Genomic DNA, 18,256 nt, shown 5'->3' with positions numbered 1-18,256 from the left:
ATATGTGCATGAGTAAGGAAAGCAGGTATTTTTTGTGTCTTGCGACAATTTTTAGTACAACTATGTTTTTTAAAACAACAGCAATGCTGCTGAGTGACTGCATGTATTCTCTCTGTTTTCCTTCGCTTTCTCCCTATAACTCCTGATTATCTGATCTGCACGCTGTCAGTAAAGTCAGTAGGACACGACTTCACTCGCTCAAAGGCGTTGAGCGTCACGTGAAGAACGTGCGTCGTGGCGTCACGCGGAAGTAATTCGGGCAAGATGGCAGCGTCCTTGACAGGCATGTTTTGATTTCAGTGGCGTGTCAAACATGCTCGGCAGTCGAAAATTTCACGGGCTGAACGGCTGACAGCAAGACCGGAACATGGAGAGACGAGAGTTTGTCGCGTCCCTGGTTGTAAGTTGGTCATTTTCTACAAATTGTTATCGAATGTGTCAATTTTCTCATCAGCCAGTCTCTAACGTGACCACAGCGTATCACAAATTCTGTCCGTTACTTGCTATATGAACACGGACTTACAACAAGAGCTTAAGTTTTGAAATTTGTTTGCGTTCTGCATATAACCTTCTATAATATTAACCTGTTGGCAAAAAGCAGTAGCAGACTAGCGCGAAATAAATGTAGACCACAGTGACCTGTGTAACCTCCTGGACACACAGGTTCTTGACATTTTAAATATTTACGGATGATGAGTCTTCTTCTCGCAGCCACTGCGCAAGCTCGATAATTGCAAGATAATACAATATTCTGATATGATGGAAGGAACCTAACTGAGTTATTAAAAGGACTATCATGGATGAACTAGACAGAAAGTGTCATTGTGTGTGCTTTCAGGCAGAACCAGCTGTGTTTAGTAGACCGTCATTTTCACTTTTATTATATATTTATATTCTAGACAAGAGTTATTCATATTTGCCTTATCATGTGTGTCTAAATTTACTGGGAACTTTGGACACTGCCACCAGTAATCAGTGTCAAAGAATTAAATGCCTGCCAGCACAGAAAATTACTTACTCTATTTTACTGAAAGTATGTAGAAATAGATAATCTAAACTTGAGCCAGTCTTTCAAAAAAAAAAAAAAAAAAAAAAATTCTAATATATTGTTTTTGAGAAATGTATCAGTACCTTAATGTCCAAAGTACATAATGAGGCACAGATATGTACTGCACAAACGATATACAAATGAATGATTCCACTTTGGAGTCACTTGGGCGTCAATGGGCTTAATAATTTAAATTAATTAATTACTCAAAAAGTGGTTCAAGCACAAATTTTTATTTTTTGTGCACAAAGGAATTGAAGTCATTTTAGCCATATCCTGATCACATGGGGTGCCAACCTCATGGAGGTGTACACTTACTTTACTTGTACAGCCCATATCTTTACTTTTTTGTTGGTGGAGTAAAAAGAGTAAAAATGTCTTCGTGTTGATGTGCTCTTTGAGAGCCAGCTTTTTTTTTTAAGCAAAAAGCTCTGACAAGACCATTTTATATTACCTGCCCTGCACTTGAATACAAAGTTAGTAATTAGAACACAGTATAGCATTTAGCAGCTGAAGAACCAGATATTTCCACCAGAGTTGTTAAGAGACCATGGATACCAATCCGTGATGCCTAATGTTGCCCTGTGTCTGCTGGATGTGTAATTTTCTTTACCATAGCAACAATGATATGTCAATGCTCTTTGTGCTGCCCTCAAGTGGACAAAAAATAATTAAAAAGCAGGTTTAAATCTGAATACTTCTTCTACTCACTGCTGTTAAAGAGTGTATATTGAAGCTCTGCGTCTTACAAAGTGATCTCAAATTGATACAACTCATCCCCAGGCAGGAGGCTGTGCAGGGATGTGTGTGGATCTGACCCTCTTCCCCCTGGACACCATTAAGACCAGACTGCAGAGTCAGCAGGGCTTCTACAAGGCAGGGGGCTTCAGGGGCATCTACGCTGGGGTCCCATCTGCTGCTGTCGGCTCCTTCCCCAATGGTAAGGCGCTTAATGTGATTGCTGGATATATGTTCTGATGAAGGTTTGCTGTTCACTATTGTTTGTGAAGAATGCTCTCCCAGAGGTACACACAGCACAACAAAGATTCTTCTTTGTCTGAAATCATATTGAGACTCAACCTTCCTGTATGGGTCATAACATCCCAGAGAGTAATGATTTTAGTTGGGTGTTGAGAGCTCCTTTAGCTATTACACATTAATTTATTTTGTTTACTTATTATGAAAAAATGACCTAAATTTTTAAGTTGACTTTCTTGAAGACAGAATTTTATTTGAATTGGAAGGAACACATCATTGCATCTATAAGCAAACCTACTACATATGCACCAGTCTTACAAACTGTTCAAAGTCAGTCTGCTATTTCCACTGTATTTCTGAGCAGCTCTTTGAGTGTAAGAAGTTATAAATATAGAAATATATTTTTATGTGTGCAGGCATGAACTGAATAGATTTTGGTGGTCAAAGGTCAAGGTCACCGTGACCTTGTGACTGTGGTATCCCAGGAATGTTCTGAGGCAAATTTCTTCAAATTTGGCTCAAACATTTAGATGGACTCAAAGATAGACTGATTAGATTTCTGGTGGTCAAAAGTCGAGGTCACTGTTTTGCATTAGTCAAGAATTCATGGATAATTGCAGGCAGCTCTATTTAGATTCTGTGAGATGTAAATAGAAGCAGTGGTATTTGAAAATCAATAAACTTATAAGCAAATCTGTTGCTGATTTAATGGATCATTATAACTAAGCCTAAACCCTTTTTTGTGAACATGAGATATTGTTGTTGGTTTGAATAGAATCTGTTTGATGCCGTTTGCTCGTGATTTCAACACTTCTGCGGCATGAATTGATTTGAATAGCAAAAGTAAAGACTGAGCTTTTTCCACACGAGACACACTCTTAGCTTTTACCTCTATTTCGCAGGCACACACACACACACACACACACACACACACACACACACACACACACACACACACACACACACACACCTCAGTGTCTCCCCTGTCAGTGGTAGTGAGGGATATTAATTGCTGTATGCTGGTTGACTAATGGGCCTTAAATGGCTGTGGTTCTGCTTGGTTTCAGCTGCTGCTTTCTTTGTCACCTACGAATGCACAAAGTCCCTGCTTGGTGCTGGCGGAGCAGTAGCAGCGCCGCACGTGGCACCTGTCACTCACATGCTGGCCGCCTCCCTGGGTGAAATAGTAAGTCTTGCTGTCCCTCATTCTCTCCAACTTTTGTCTCCCCTTAAGTGTGGATTTATACTTCTGTTTCACTTTGCCAGGACACATTTAAATCCTGTGTATTTGTGTTTGCTTAAACAAATCTCAGTCATTCCATCTTCAGATAGCCAGATGTCCTACGCACTTTTTATTGCGCTTTTACGCACTTGCTCCCTTGTTGTTCATTTCCCACTACTGTAATCCCAAATGAGCGCACCGGCATGTCTGGTAACGTTATTGCCTTTCAAATTTCACAGACCACTATACAAGGGGGCAGCAGGGGAAGGGTGGGTGGGTGTGTGGTTTTGGCTTGTGGCCCTACGGTCCAGCTGGGCGAGTTAAGGGGGCTTCCTCTGGACCTTTCCAGCATTTCCCCCTCACCAGCTGGGTAAATAAGATCTCATTACTGCCTATTGACTCATCTACTTTCCCAGCTCGGGCCCCCAGACTCTACCAATTTAGTCTGGGGAATTCGGGCTCGAACGCAACGAGGAACAGCGCAATTTCCTCAGCCCATCCTCTCCCAATCACTCACAGTGAACCATGGAATCCAAGCCATATGGGGGCTGAGGGTATTCGCACTGGCATGAAGGGGGGTAGAGGGAAGTATGGGGGGGTATGGAAAGAGCGATGCCCCCCTGCTATACCACCACAGCTTTCTGCAAAATACTAGGTTTTCAGTATTCATGGCTTTTGGATGGATGTAATTTAGCCAAGTTTTGCATGTTTATGAAATGGGATTATTCCACATGGAAGGGTTTTCTCTGTGCTTGAGTTGATCCGTGTCTTGGCGTGTCACAGTGTTGAGAAGAGGACACCGTGTTACTCTCAGATTAGCACAAATTCAATAAGCGTTGCACTTGGTTTATATCCTCTAGTTGTCATAATCAGTGGGGCAGTTATTGCAGATACTGTAGGGGTTTAACATTTAAAAGTCTGCAAATTTTTTCAACTTTTTTCTGTGGCACAGTGCAGATGAGTGTGAAAGGTGAGGCTGGGGTTGCGGCCACCTTTAACCCCTTTCCTGCTGTTCTGGATTTGAGCACATCAAACGCACAAATCCTTGGAATGGAGCTGAGCAGAGCAGGGGCGGCATCCCTCTGCATTCTGGCAACTGGATACGTCTTGTTCAAAGAGAGTAATCTTCAGGCTTAGCCATGAAAGGTCTACCCCAGTGCTGCCCCGAGTTGTACGCAACGCCTAAATGCCTGCGCTATGATGCAACTGCTGCCACATATGATTCTGTGCCTCTTCACTCTTTGTTAATGACTTTTAATTAAAAGTTATTGCACTGAGGGCCTAATGGAGGTGGTGGCAGCTAGATTAGCTTAGGTGCAATAGATTTGTTACGTCTGGTGCTGTAGCAGTTAGTGGATTAATCAGTTAGCAGATTGACAGAAAATGAATTGAATCAGTTTGGATAATCGATTGATCATTGAAGTTGTTTATCAAGCAGAAATGCCAAGAGTTTGCTTAAATGAAGATTTGTAGTCTCTAAATACCTTTTGGTTTTGGACTATTGGTCAGACAATACAAACAATGTGAAGTTGCAACATTTTTTAATAGTCTGCTTATAGGCAAATAACTGATAGATCTTTTGATAACAGCAATAGTTGATAGTTGCAGCTCTCATTATATATTTTCATCACATATTTTGTGTCTTTTTCCCCTTTTTCCCCTTCTTTATTATATTATATTATATTTTACTTTTTTGTAAGGTATATTGTGGCACTTTTTGATAGAGCCTACACAGGCTCTACCAAATCCTGCAAAATCCTTTGAGATAATGTGTTATGATGGCTGGAGGCAAGATGAAAATTACACACTTCAGCAAGACTCTACCTGTAAGGTACCTGTTCAGCTCAGTGTGTATATCCTCCAGGTTTAAGCCACCATTGCCCCTTTTGCCTCTATTTCATGTTCATAAAGAAGAAGCCATCTCACCAGCTGCATCTTTATCATTTCTTAGCTGCTCTTTTAAATGTATTTTAGTACAGTATGTAATCATGTTAGCAGCTCAAGTTCTCTCCTCTCACCTACCTCAGTGGAAATCTGAATTATTATTCAGTAGCATAGATCACATTGATGCCAACATGAATGTAGACTCCCAACAGATTTTCATTAGCATTATTTTTCATCTTCCACTCTGCATTATAGTTCTGTTCTGCCAGTGTGCGACAGGGCCACTTGTTTTCAGTGTGTTTCTCTGTGGCTCTTCCTCCTGCTTGTCTCTCTCTTGCTGGGAGCAGCTGGGTGCTGGCAGGCTTTGACACACAGGGACTTAAAGAAGAAGAAGAAGAAGAAGAAGAAGCAGCAACTTTTTATTTGGTTCTTGCTTGACTTCCTGACTCCACCCCTTCATCAGCCCATGATCCTTTCCCCAGGAGTCCATTTAGTTGTGTTTTACCAACTGTTTCCGCTCTGCAACATTCACAACAGAAGCTTTATGGGACTTATTGCTGTGCTAATCCCATCCCCGAGCCTCTCTCTGTGGATGATGTGCTCGACTTGGCACTAACTTACTAGATGTGGACTTCATTCAAAGTCTATTATGATCGTACCAGAGGGAGTTGTAGCAGAATTTATTCTGCATAGAGTATGAGATGGGAATTGTAAGAAAGAAACGAGGAGACATATACACACTTAAATTGAAGCATTTTCATCTTTATAGTCAAGCCTTCGGTCTAACAGATGTTCATCGAGGGGAAGGAAGAATGGTTAGGCTTATTCAGCAACAACAATCCTCATCACAGCAATCACTATATGTGAAATACTTGTGAGAGTACAACAATCATTATTTCAAAAATAAATTGAAAATTAAAGATCTAAATATGTTAATTAATTCATTAGAATTTGGGTGGTGGAAATACACAGCAGAGGGCTGGTGGATAACTTATGTCATTTCTGTGGTAACCTACTTAACACCTGGTTCAACTTGTGTACAAAAACAGAGGAGATGGAGATGGAGAGGACAGAGAGGAGGACGGTAGGAAGTTGTGGGGAGAAATAACAAGAGGGTCAAGACAATGAGAGAAATCCCCTCGACAGAAGTGTCCTGGTGTTTGTGTGACTGCAGTGGTGGGACGCTCCCATAAAGAATGTGTAAGCTGATGGCGTCTGTCAGGCTCTAGCAGGCTGTTATCCAGCCATTAGATCAGATTTATCTTCATTCCCATTCGCTCGACGTCTGCCCTGAAAGCTCATTTGTCAAGGCCAGGCGGCGGGCTTCTCCCGCATCTATAAACCCTCCCCTCCCCACACCCCCCACTCTTCCCCTTTCACCGCCACACGTCTGTGGGAGGATGTACTGGAAAATACAGTGTGACGTGACAAGATAGGGGGACAGAGAGAAGGAGGTAGCACGAGGGAGGAGTTTTTTTGGAGGGGGGAGAAACTGGCAGCCACTTAACTTGGCACTGAGGAATAATCCATGCATTGCCTTCGAGCAGCGCCACGCGCTGTGATTTATTGGCTGTTGTTTCAAAGTTGGAGACGCACAGTGTCCTCATCTCTACCCCTTTTCTTCATGACCTTTTTTCTTCCCTCTCTTCCTTGATTCTTCCGTTGTCGCCCCATATTTTAGTCTTTCATGTTACTATGATGTATTTCCAGGAATGAGCTTGTGAAGTCATGTGATTTTGGTACTGGTACGTACTGTCTTTCAAAGGGAGGGATGTAGATTTTGGTGTCCACACTGGCTTTACTCTGTTGCCACAGAGATTTTAGATTTGTGAAATTCTGGTATTGAGTGAGAGGCCACTGTTTTTCCACCACAGATTAGATTAAACAACAGGATTTTAGAGCAGTTTTTGTTCCACTTATCATCTCATGATTGTAAGAGATTAAGTTGTTAAGCAAACTTTTCAGCTGGAACTAATTTGTCTGTTGGTTTGGGAATTGTTAAAATAAAAAGTTGTGGCAGGCAGTTAAAGAAAAATTCTGCTTGGTTATCTTCTCAAGTAAATTGCACATTTCCCTCTGTTGTTTGTTCTGCAGTTTCTTTATATGTGTGGCTACTGCACTTCCTCTTTGGCAAATTGTTTGTTTTGCTGGTGAATGCAGTAAATTTTAATGACAAATAAATCTAAATAAATGAGGTTGATGCAGGCTGTATGTTTTTCTTACCTGTTGTCTCTCTGTGGTGCCAAATGGTATTCCCAGTCCCGATTGACCAACCACTGTGTCCTGATGGCTGTTAGTGGTGAAAGAGGGATGGAGCGATGGAATAGAGGAGAGAGGGATGTAATGACTCAATTTGCAGATTGATTCGCTGGCTATGCCGATAATGTGCTGTGAGTCTCTGCTAATTTCCCATTCCTTACTGTGGTTTGCCAATGATCGAGCACCAGCTTCTTACCTTGTTGTTTGGCGGCCAGTGCTGGAAATTGAAAACATGTTCTGTCATTTGGATTAACAACAACAGGCCAAGGGAAACTGAAAGGCTCCAATCACAGGCAGACAGCCTCCTAATTAACGCCGTTTGATGAATTCAACAGCTTGTAAATAAAGATGAATGGTAGCAGGAATTTAAAAGACTGCCAATGGGTTTGTAATAAGTTTACAAGCCAGAGGAAAGGATTGAGAATGAAGGGCAAGCGAAGTGGGTGAAGAAACAGATGTCCTCACAGCCTTCCACCTACAGCCCTCCTCTAAACGTGAGGTACCAAGACTGACTTCTAGTGAGAAGCACCTTCCTAAATCTTTAAGTCTTTCTTTGATTCTTTATAACATAATGGCAAACTTCCTCTACATCTCCTGCCAAAATATGAGCCAGACTTTCTTTAGCTGCAGCCCTATTTTATCATGGCCCCGATCCATCACCAACGTTGCCCCCATTTGCTGCTGTTTTCAGAGATCTGAAATGGCCTCAGAGGCTGCACACTTTATCTTCTATTCATTCAACATCCTTCTCCCCACCCTTTGGTGTGCAAATTACTCCCAAATAAACAATGTCCCTAATTTATTTGGTATAATCTCAGCCTCATTCTGCCTTCCCACTCTGCAGTGACAAGAGAGGAAAGGCCGTCTCCACTCAGAGCCCCCCATCCAATTACGTCAGTAATTACTTGTCATAGCCACTTTCTTTCTGTTTAGCTGCCTTATTCTGCTCCTTTGGAGAATTGGTTTGGGGAAAACATGATGTACAATGTATTATAAATGGTAACTTGACCAAAGGGAGGGCAAATGAGATCTCTGAGATGGATGCAGCCAGCTTAGTTATCATAGGGTGGTGATGCAGATGGAAGATTGGCCACTTGGTGGTACTGTTGCACCACGGTTAGGATGCAGCTAGAACATGGTCATACTCACCTGAATTACCAATGAGAAATGCACTGAATTCTTTATAGACACTCATTCAAGCCTTTTGTTGTTGCTCTTATGTACAGAGAGTGAGGTTTATCTGCTCACTGTGTATTGAACAGAGGAGGGACTTGCACTGGCCTACATCAAAAGTGATATAGTCAGTGAAGGTCAAAACAAAGCTGAAAAATGGGCCAAACCAAAATTGATAGAATTTTTAGAGATACAGAGAAAAAAAATCTTTGCCTGCTTAGGTCCATGTATTATGTGGCTAAGTCTGTGATTTCACTTGACTCCTAGCACTGCTGAGGTATCTTTTCTTCTTTGTGCTCGACATTTACTCACGTTTTTTGCTCATAAGGTGTCCTTGGTGTCTGGCAGAGGAGACGACAGAGAGGATGAGCGGCTGACAGAAATGAGCCCTGTAACAGCTGTTGGGGTAGCCTTCTCTCCCCTCGCAGAGCACGGCGGAAGAGCCTTATCCTCCAGTGTCCGTCCGCTCTAAAACTTATGTTAGGGCCCAAATGCAGTCAGTATGGATAACTGAACAGAGAAGGTGCAAAACAGAAGAGGGGTGCATTCTGTCTTTATTGCAGTGCCTCTACTACTCTTTTTCTCTTTCCTCCTCTACCCCTCCACGTCGGTGTGGCGAGAGGGTGGCACCAGGCAGACTGGCATCTGTATGACCGAGGGGAGTCACAGCAGGGGGGGCGGCTCACCAATCGCTCTGTAAGATTGCTTGCCGTTAGCCGGTATTTCCGCTCTGATACAGGATAAATGGGAAATCAAGTCGCCAGGTGGGCAGCTGTGCCTGCCTGCCTGCCTGCCTGCCTGCCTGCCTGCCTTTAGGGCGATGGGAGTTATGAAGCATAAATATTCATGTCTATCTTCACTAGCTGTTGGCACTCCATATTTTTGTTGACATATGGTGGATGGGTTGGAACTTGTAGCAGGGAGTGAGGTTACTGAGGTGTACATGTGTGTCTGGATCTATCACTGTGTTTGATGGAAGTGCATGTTGTTTGGACACAGATACACAGTCAGCCTGATGACCTTCTTACCTTTTGCTCAGGTGTCATGTCTGCTGTGTGTACTGGTTGTGTTAATTGGCTCAATTGCAGACTAACTAAAGCACTTGTTAGCTTGCCAGCTCGATTTAATTGCTCTCCTCAGGCCGTGCCATATCATGGCCACCTGCCATGTAGCAAAAACATATACAGGATAGTATTGTGTAAAGCAACGGGGCACCTTTGTGACGCAGTGAGGAGCATCTTTGCTCACTCAACAACCTGCAATTAAATGCAATATGTTTACAGTATCCAAAGCCCTTAAGAAGCAAACACAACGCTCTAGATTGAGATTGTAGCTGTGTGGTTGGTTTTACTCATGCTCTTTCCATCCTATAGGTGGCGTGTCTTATCCGTGTCCCCACAGAGGTGGTCAAACAAAGGACCCAAGCTTCTCCCTCATCCACCACCTACCACATGCTTCTGGCTACGTTCAGAGAAGAGGTACACAGCAATCATTTCTTTAAGGATAATTCTAGTTTAATGCAACTTTTTGAATGTGTTTTTCCTGTTGGTAATAATACCACTGTTGGGGCAAGAGGTAGTCAGACAGTTAAGCAGAGAAAATCCCAGAATTATGAAAATTAGAGGATGTAATAAACCAGAATTATTCTTTAATCCTGTATTTTGCTTTCACATATCAATTAAACAAACCTTTCATCTGCAACCTCTAAACCAGTTTGACTTATTGATATTATTTGTGCTATCCAGTAAATCTGACTGTTTTTTTTTAAATTAAAGCATTTATTTATTTATGTAATCAAATCCAATCAGATTAAATGACATCAAGTGTGTGGACTGTGATAGTGTGTTTGTTAAAATGTGTCTGTTTGAATCTGTTTTCTCTGAGCAGGGTGTTCGAGGCTTGTACAGAGGATTCGGGAGTACAGTTCTCAGAGAGGTAGGATTAATTCCGCTGATTTGTTCTCTGTCCTTCACTCACTCATATCTGTGTTTGTCTGTCATTCACTTCTTACAGTGATCACAATCAATAACACCTGTTCTAAAGCCGATCACACATGTCATGTCTGTGTGCGGTTAAGTTTAGTTTCAGTCAACCGTGTAGGACACCTCATTCTTCCACTGAAATCAACTTCAAGACTTTATTCTAAAGACACTTACTTGACTCTTTGAAGGCTGTATAGTGAATTCTTTTTGGTAGGCTAGATGAATATTGAGGCTTTCCACTCCTCTGACTGAAGACATTTTAATTTCTCTTGGGCTTTATTGAAGTTGGAAATATTGATTTACAGTTTTTTTTCCTCCCTGCTTTCATCTCATTCAATTACTTGTTCAAGATGCTCTCCCTCTTATTGGAAGTACATCTGATTAATTAATGCAATTAGTTGTGTTATAAATGCAAAACAAAACAAGGATAAATGAGCATTGGGCTGCACTCCCTTGATGGCCGCTCACCTTTTTGTAATGAGAAAGCCGCTCTAGTTCTTTGATTCATGATCTTCTGTTTAATTGCACCTGCAGTGCATGATAACACAAAATAATTGTAGTGAAAGCTGTATAGATCTCTTACTTTTAGACCCCCCCCCGACCTGCTAAGTGTCAATAGAACTCGAAAAGAAAATGAGAGAGGCAGAGGGAAGAGGGAGAAAGGAGTATATGAAGGTGACACTTGTCTTTCCATCCTGTTTTTGGGGAGGTGGGAGAGGGCGTAATCTAGTCTCCTCCGCTGTGCTAGCCTGTACTTATTTTCTGCCTCACTAAACTGATGTTATTCACGCAAATTCCATCTGGACAGCCAGGGAAAAAAGGACAACAAGACACTGTGATTTCTCCGAGGGGCTCTGAATAAATGAATACATTTGGAGGCTGGCGCACGGCCTGTATGCATACTAACACTGGCAGATGAAACGCAACGGTGGCGGCAGGGATTTGGGGCGCGGGAACGGCAAAGGATGCTCCAGCAGTGATTGGCTTTAACGTGTGTCAGGAAGGTAATTCATTTTCTCTCAGCCTCCCTCACTATCTGCCCGTCTCCCTCCTTTGGCGAAGCGACCCTGTCAAGATAAGTTTGTTTATGTGGTATGGCGTGGCGCCTCCCCCCCTTAGCTGGCCCACTAATTGGGGTCCTCTCTGTGCTATATATTCATTAGGCAGCCTTCAGAAGGCATTTCTGCTGGGCATGATATCACATTAGTTGAGGATGTGAGAGGATCTACCGCAGTGGGGAGGCTGGACTGGAGTTGGAAGGTGGAGTGGAGGTTTGACTAATTTGGCGATCGAGTTTGCATTGTAGTGCCAACACACATCCATATCATCGCAACTGCCTGTGGATAGGTGTTGGATTTTACACAGCACACCCCTAAAGGGACCCAGCTTTCATTTAAAATCTCCATCTGGACTATTGACCAATTGGCATTAAATTCTTTTTATTTTTGCACCACATTAATCTTTACAGTGGTCTGTTCTGTCAAGTTGTCCGCTGAGTCAGCACCTTTTGGGTTCCAGCTGAGCAGAGCATGAAATCAGTAAGATTCAGATTGTGGTGAATAAAGTTGTGCCGTGAAAAATGACTTTGTTCTGCACACTGAAAACGAGGGCGTATTAATTAACATCAGCAAGACTTTGTTCAGGACTTTCTGAAAGTGTACACACTTGTTCCAAGTCCCAGATATAAGCTGCTCATGTTGTCTGGGTGTTAATTTGTATTCATTATGTGAAAATACACAGGGCAGTCTTTTTAATCAAGACTCTAATTATATTTCATCCTCTAGTGATGTTTGTCATTTTGTCAGGATCTCCAAATTTCAAGCCCCAACATCTCTTGTTGTGTAATACCACCTCTGACCACTAGATGACATGATAAGATTAGTAGTGCTTCAAACGTAGAGCCTGAGTTTCTCTCTTTTCACTCTTTACCCAACTCTTTACTGTGTACACCCGCCAACCCCCACTCTCTGCTCCCCCATCGCACACCAGTCCTGCTTTATGACATTTATGAGCTGCAGTCACCATGCTGAAAATTATGGCTTTTTTTATCGTGAGCCCTTTATTTTTGTGATCTAAAGTGCTGTGGGCTGATCTCAGATTTGATCTAAACCGCTCCAATTTGAGTTTGAGTAATGAGCCTGAGATGGGTTATTAGATAGTAATTTATTAACGTGGTGGTATGAGGACTGTGGAGGGATAGGTGTAAGTGAAGTCGACAGGGTCTGACATAGTCGACTCAGGCACCTGGAACATCACCTGATTAACTGTAGCATATGGCCATGCCGCATATATCTCCAGCTCTTGTGCACTTTCACCTTCTCAGCCTAGAAGCCACTTCATATGAATCCCCTTTTTCACACATTTGAATTGGGGAAGCACACAAACAAAGAAGGGAGGAAGGAATGTGATTGAGAGTGAACAGTCCACCCCTGGGATGAAAAATGTGTTCCTGATCTTCCCTTTACTGTAGTTATACATATATTTTTCCTAGGCCAGCCTCTGAATCAGCCACAGAGCTTCCCCACCCCAACAGCTGGGTCCTGGCAATCTGAGGTAAAGGATCTGGCGGCGGGGATTATGAAACACCTCTCAATCCAGACTCCTTCCCGCCACACCTCTCTTCCTCTCTGCTTTCCCCTCCTCCTCTTCAATCCTTAGTTGATCCCTTCTCTGCTTCCTCCATTAAGGTTATGGCTGTTAGAAAAGACTTGCTGACTTGGGTTTCCTTCAACTGGTACCAACAGGTGAAATGATGCTGCTCCAACTCTAGGATTTATACAGTTGCGGCCTCTTTTAGAACTGGGTTTTTACTGATCAGATTCACCACGAGCATCCACAACAACTTCATTGTCATTCTTCCAAAACATATTTCCTCATTTGGTGTTGATGATGGTGGTACAACATGATGTCTATCACACAGTTCACATAATTGTATTGATAGTCATCAAACTAGGGCAGCACTATTTTCATCACTGATTAATCTATTGAATGTTTTCTTAATCAATCAACTAATCATTTAGTCCATAAAATAAAAAGTCAAAATTCCCACCACAGCTTCTTATAGTCAAAGCTGACATATTCAGATTGTTTGTTTTGCCTAACCAACTGTCCAAAATCCAAGGATATTGTTTTTAATATTATGGAAACCATCAAATATTCACATTTCAGAAGCTTTAACCAGTCATGGATAGTCCTATTATGTGTCTATCATCTGTTTGTTAATTTATCAATTATTTATTTGGTCTATAAAAAAATAGAAATACAGTCAAAAATGGCCACCATAATTAACTATAACCCAAGGTGATGTCTTTATATTCCCTGTTATGGCTAATAAGCAATTCAAAACCCAAAGATATTCAGTTCTATGTAATGTAAGTCAAGGAAAAGCAGCTAATCTTCACATTTGAGAAGCTGGAGTAATAAAATAATTGGCATTTCAGCACTGACAAAAAAAAAAAAAAAACAATAAATGTCAAAGTAGTCGTTAATTAATTTTCTGCCAGTTTTAACCAGTAGACACACAGGCCTCCTAGCACATTTTCTTACTTCCATTCTCTTAATCCTCGCAGGGCCCTTTGGCCCCTCAGGGCCCTAGTCTAACTCCTTCCAGTGTGTTTGATTTCTCTTGCTGTTTGCCCTCCTGCTCAGCCTCACTCACTCTGGATTCAGTTTTAAAAGGTGAAACTCTGTGTCTGAGTCTGCATGTTTGTGTGTGCAGTATGTGCAATCACAACCATGTACTGACAGCTCAGTTGTTGTGGTATGAACTCTGAGTTACGATAGTCAGAGTCCATACAGAGCAATGAGGGAGTTCTGCTTCCTCTGCTGGGATGCTGAGCTTGAAACTGTATCAACAGGCATGTAGCAGAGCAGAGCTGACCCCTCTATGGCCCTTTTTTGGAGAGGAGCCACTTTTCGCTGTCTGTGACGCAGGTTCAAAAGGGAGAGGTGAGGGGAATCTCTCATATCCTGTCTCTGTGCGCACTGATCCACAGAGGCTCGTGTTTATACACCCTCATATGACTGAGACAGAGCAGAGGAGAGACAGAGCAGAAAGAAGGAAGAGAGACAGGGCAGGGGAAGCAATAGGTGTTTATTTTCCTTAACATATGTAAAAGCAGGATTTGTGGGACACGTGTGAAGGAGCAGAGGCTTCCTACTGCTTTGTGTTTAGAGTTGGACTCTGTCAGAGCAGCTGCCATTAGTCTGTCAGAGCCAAACAGCAAACCAACTCTTTTAAATGAGTTCAACACCTTAAAAAAGCATAACTAGACTGGATTAAGTGAAATGGAAAATGTCACAAGATTGTACTGGAAAAAGGAGAAATTAAACTAAGGAAAATATTAAACTGTCTTTTGAAAATGAAATACAATACCTCCCAGTGAGATGTCTCTTCACTTATATTGTGCCTTTTCTTGTTAAATTTTGGACTGTTTGTAAGGGCCGTTTTCAATTTGTAGCTATTTACACAGTCATAGAAGAAGATTTTTATCAGCCTCTGAAAGCCAGTAGAATAAGTGCCTATGAAATGGAGTTTGGCTCCATTGGTTGGATGGAAGTGATGTTTTTAAGTATGTGAGCTACTGGTGTTGCCCCATCTGTTTACACTGTGATCAATCAATCCGTGAGTAGCTGAAGAGGGCTGAGAAAACCTGTTGACCTCTGCCGATCTGACCCTTGACATGACTTGAGACCTATAGTTGTGTGTGTGTTGTGTGGGTGTATTGACTGTGTATGTGATATAGCAAAATAATAGAAGCCAGTGATCTAGGTTTTCTTAATGTACTGTATGATGTAGGAGAGTGCATATACATACTGTACAAACTGTATATACAGATGTACGTAAGCATCAAGTTTGATAGTTTTGCAAATACCCTTATTTCCCTTTTTTCTGAGAATTATTTCTACCACTCACATGAGTGTACGCTGAGTATGAAGCCACAACTGGCAGCAGGCTAACTTAGTTTAGCACAAAGAATGGAAATGGAAAAAACAGCCAGCCTGGCTCTGCCCAAAGGTAACAAAATCTGCCTACCAATACATCTGAAGCTCACTCGTTAACATGTTGTGTCTGTGCAAAAACTGCTTCTATAAAAACACCAATTTACTGTTTTACAGAGGCCTGTGTACTAGACCTTTCCTTGGCTGCGGCTGCTAAGTTTTTAGAGTCTCTGCTGGTTGCCTGGCAACTGGTCCTGGCCAAGGAGTCATTTGGCACATAACCTCTGGTAAAGCAGCAAGTTGACATTTTTACATTTTGTATGGATTAAACAAATGGATACAAAGTGTTGATTAGTGAACTTTAAAGGTGCTGGTTGTGGTTTCCACACTTTGTGCTAAGCTAAGTTGTTGTTGGTAGCATCATATTTATGATACAGACGTGAGAGTAATATCATTTTTCTCTTCTAGCTCTAGGCAAGAAGAAGAACAAGTGTACTTCGCAAAATATCAAACTATCCCCTCAGAATTGCTGTCTGGTTGTTTCTCTACGATTCCTCATGCATTCCTGTAACTGATTAAATTGGGGCTAGTTTAGGCTGAGTTACAGCCAATTAATCAATTGCCTCACATTTTGTCCAGGAAATTTAGTTAAGAACTTTTAACAGAGCAACTATTCTTCCATACAGCATGCACACACATGCCTTGTTAAAACAATCTTGCTCTCTGAATTACTCTACTTTTGGAACTTCAATGTTTAAAATATTCAAAATCATTTTTCAAGCAAAACTGACCAAACATTTATAACATTGGGTTTGGATGGTATCTGAAGACATCACTCTGGCAATAACTGACAAACTAATTGATAATGAAAGTAATTGTTAGCTTTGGCCTATGCAAGAGAAGCTGATTATACAAACACTATGAATGACAGATTGGGTTTGGGACCTGGGACCTCTTTTTGGTGCAGGACAACAGTGCTAACCAAGAAGCCATTGATATAAGAACTAGCAGTGTGTGTGCGTGTGACTTGGCTCTAGGTAAAGGCATAGAAAGGTGAATGATAGTAGGTTGTTTGGGTCTTACCTTAAGCTTTACCATGAGTTGCTTGCTCAACCCGTTCCTCAAGTGGCCTACCAAACTGGCATGCATTGAGAACGTTGTTGTTCAAGGTTTGTCGTTATGGTTCGTCTGAAGGAAAGCAGTCCGGAGGTAGCTGGCTTAGCAGTTCTCAAAAAGAAAAGGACGAGGTCAGGCGGATGCAGCAGCTCTGCAAGAATAGTTTCACCATGCTGCCATTCATGAACTGTTAATACGCCTGTGCCTTGAGTTAACTGATAAGACCTGCCAAAATGAATCTATTACTCAACCTAACACTTTGATAAAAATGTCTAAAGTTTTTTCATTGAATTCAAAGGCATCCAACAATAGCTATAGGCAAGTCTAAGTCTGATATGTCTATTTGTATTGTGAGTTATAAGAATACTCATCTCTTTGATGAATCTCCTCTCTGTCTGCCTGTTTGAGTTATGGAATATGAGTTTTGAATGCTGTCCCTGTTCGAGCCGATTCCAGGTTGAGCCGACCTTTGTTGAAAGAGTGATGGCCTTCTTAAGCTACAGAGAGCGATTCCTCTTTGTCTCTGGATGATCTCTATCACTTTACCACACTCGTCACTCCAGGGATTAATGGTTTACTCCCACTGTCACTCTGGATAATGGATGGATGGGCTTCTGTTCACAGTGACTGGCTGCACCTGTCATTCACATTAGTGTAGTTGTGTGAATACAATCATATCTTCACATTTTTGGTTTTCTGTACCTCATCATATGTCCATGCTGGCCCATGCATTTACAGCATCGCATCCCCCTCATACATCCAGTCACATTGGGGTGCACATTGGCAAGGCAACTTATGGTGCAAATCTGACTAAACCTCAGTAACCTTCCTTAGATCAACATGCAGTCTTTTTGATGAGTTCCACAGTTGGATGGGTTTAAGGAGTGAGCTGCCATGCTGTCAGACCCCCATGTGTGCTTTCTGCTCCGTGCAAATTTGGCTGAGGGACAGTGCAGGGCTTTCTATGTTTCTCTGTTCAGGATGATTCATTGGAAGTGTGTGCCACTGAGACCCATGGATCACACACTTATGTTAAGTATGTTTGTCCCCATTGAGCTCTTCAGTCCACTCAAAATCCATCATTGTGGATATAATTCGTAATGCAGGGATTCTCTATGAATTTAGGCATTTTTGTCTGGAGACTTATTACCAATATCTACTGCCAGACATGTTTCCAGGAAAAAGATACAGCAACTATAGTTGTTTTTATGCCTCTCCCCTCTGCTGCGTATGTGTGTGTGTGTGCGCGTGCGTGTTATTTGTCTGCGTGTGTAAGAGAGAGAGAGTGCTGCCTACATGACCACGATGGCCATATTAGTGTGTGTGTGTTTCTTCGGGACTTGGGGCTATGTTTGCTTCCCACAACTTTATGCATGTTTGTCTCAACCCAAGCAGAAAAACTTTGGTGTTTCACATGTGTTTCTAATAGCACGCAGCCCCATCGGCCTGGCAAGGGACTGAGGGTGGGGGGTGAGAGTGCATTTAGCGGAAGGGGGGAGTAGGTCTGGAATGGAGGGAAAAGGGACAGCGGTGGTTTGGCCGTCATGTGGACGGAAATAAGTGTCAAGACCATGCTTCTGTATGTTGGAATTCAGTGCCAGTACACAAGATTGAGAGTGATACATTACTCCCCTGACAGCAATACTTGCAATG

The 18,256-nt window shown here is 42.1% G+C and overlaps 1 protein-coding gene across 3 annotated transcripts in view; it reads left to right on the top strand.

The window, feature by feature from the left end:
- The first annotated feature begins 234 nt into the window (after nt 1-234).
- The window catches only part of slc25a26 (solute carrier family 25 member 26), a 53,496-nt gene continuing 35,474 nt past the window's right edge, over nt 235-18,256 (top strand). For all 3 annotated transcript variants that reach the window (XM_018680104.2, XM_051074812.1, XM_051074813.1), the window contains exons 1-5: nt 235-400; nt 1,832-1,988; nt 3,094-3,212; nt 9,938-10,042; nt 10,452-10,499. In XM_018680104.2, the coding sequence (XP_018535620.1) occupies nt 368-400; nt 1,832-1,988; nt 3,094-3,212; nt 9,938-10,042; nt 10,452-10,499 (462 nt within the window). In that variant the 5' untranslated portion in view covers nt 235-367. The remainder of the gene's footprint in view (nt 401-1,831; nt 1,989-3,093; nt 3,213-9,937; nt 10,043-10,451; nt 10,500-18,256) is intronic.

Source organism: Lates calcarifer, linkage group LG12 (genome assembly GCF_001640805.2).
Source record: "Lates calcarifer isolate ASB-BC8 linkage group LG12, TLL_Latcal_v3, whole genome shotgun sequence".
Classification (NCBI taxonomy): Eukaryota; Metazoa; Chordata; class Actinopteri; family Centropomidae; genus Lates; species Lates calcarifer.
This window is presented reverse-complemented; position numbering and strand designations above follow the sequence as displayed.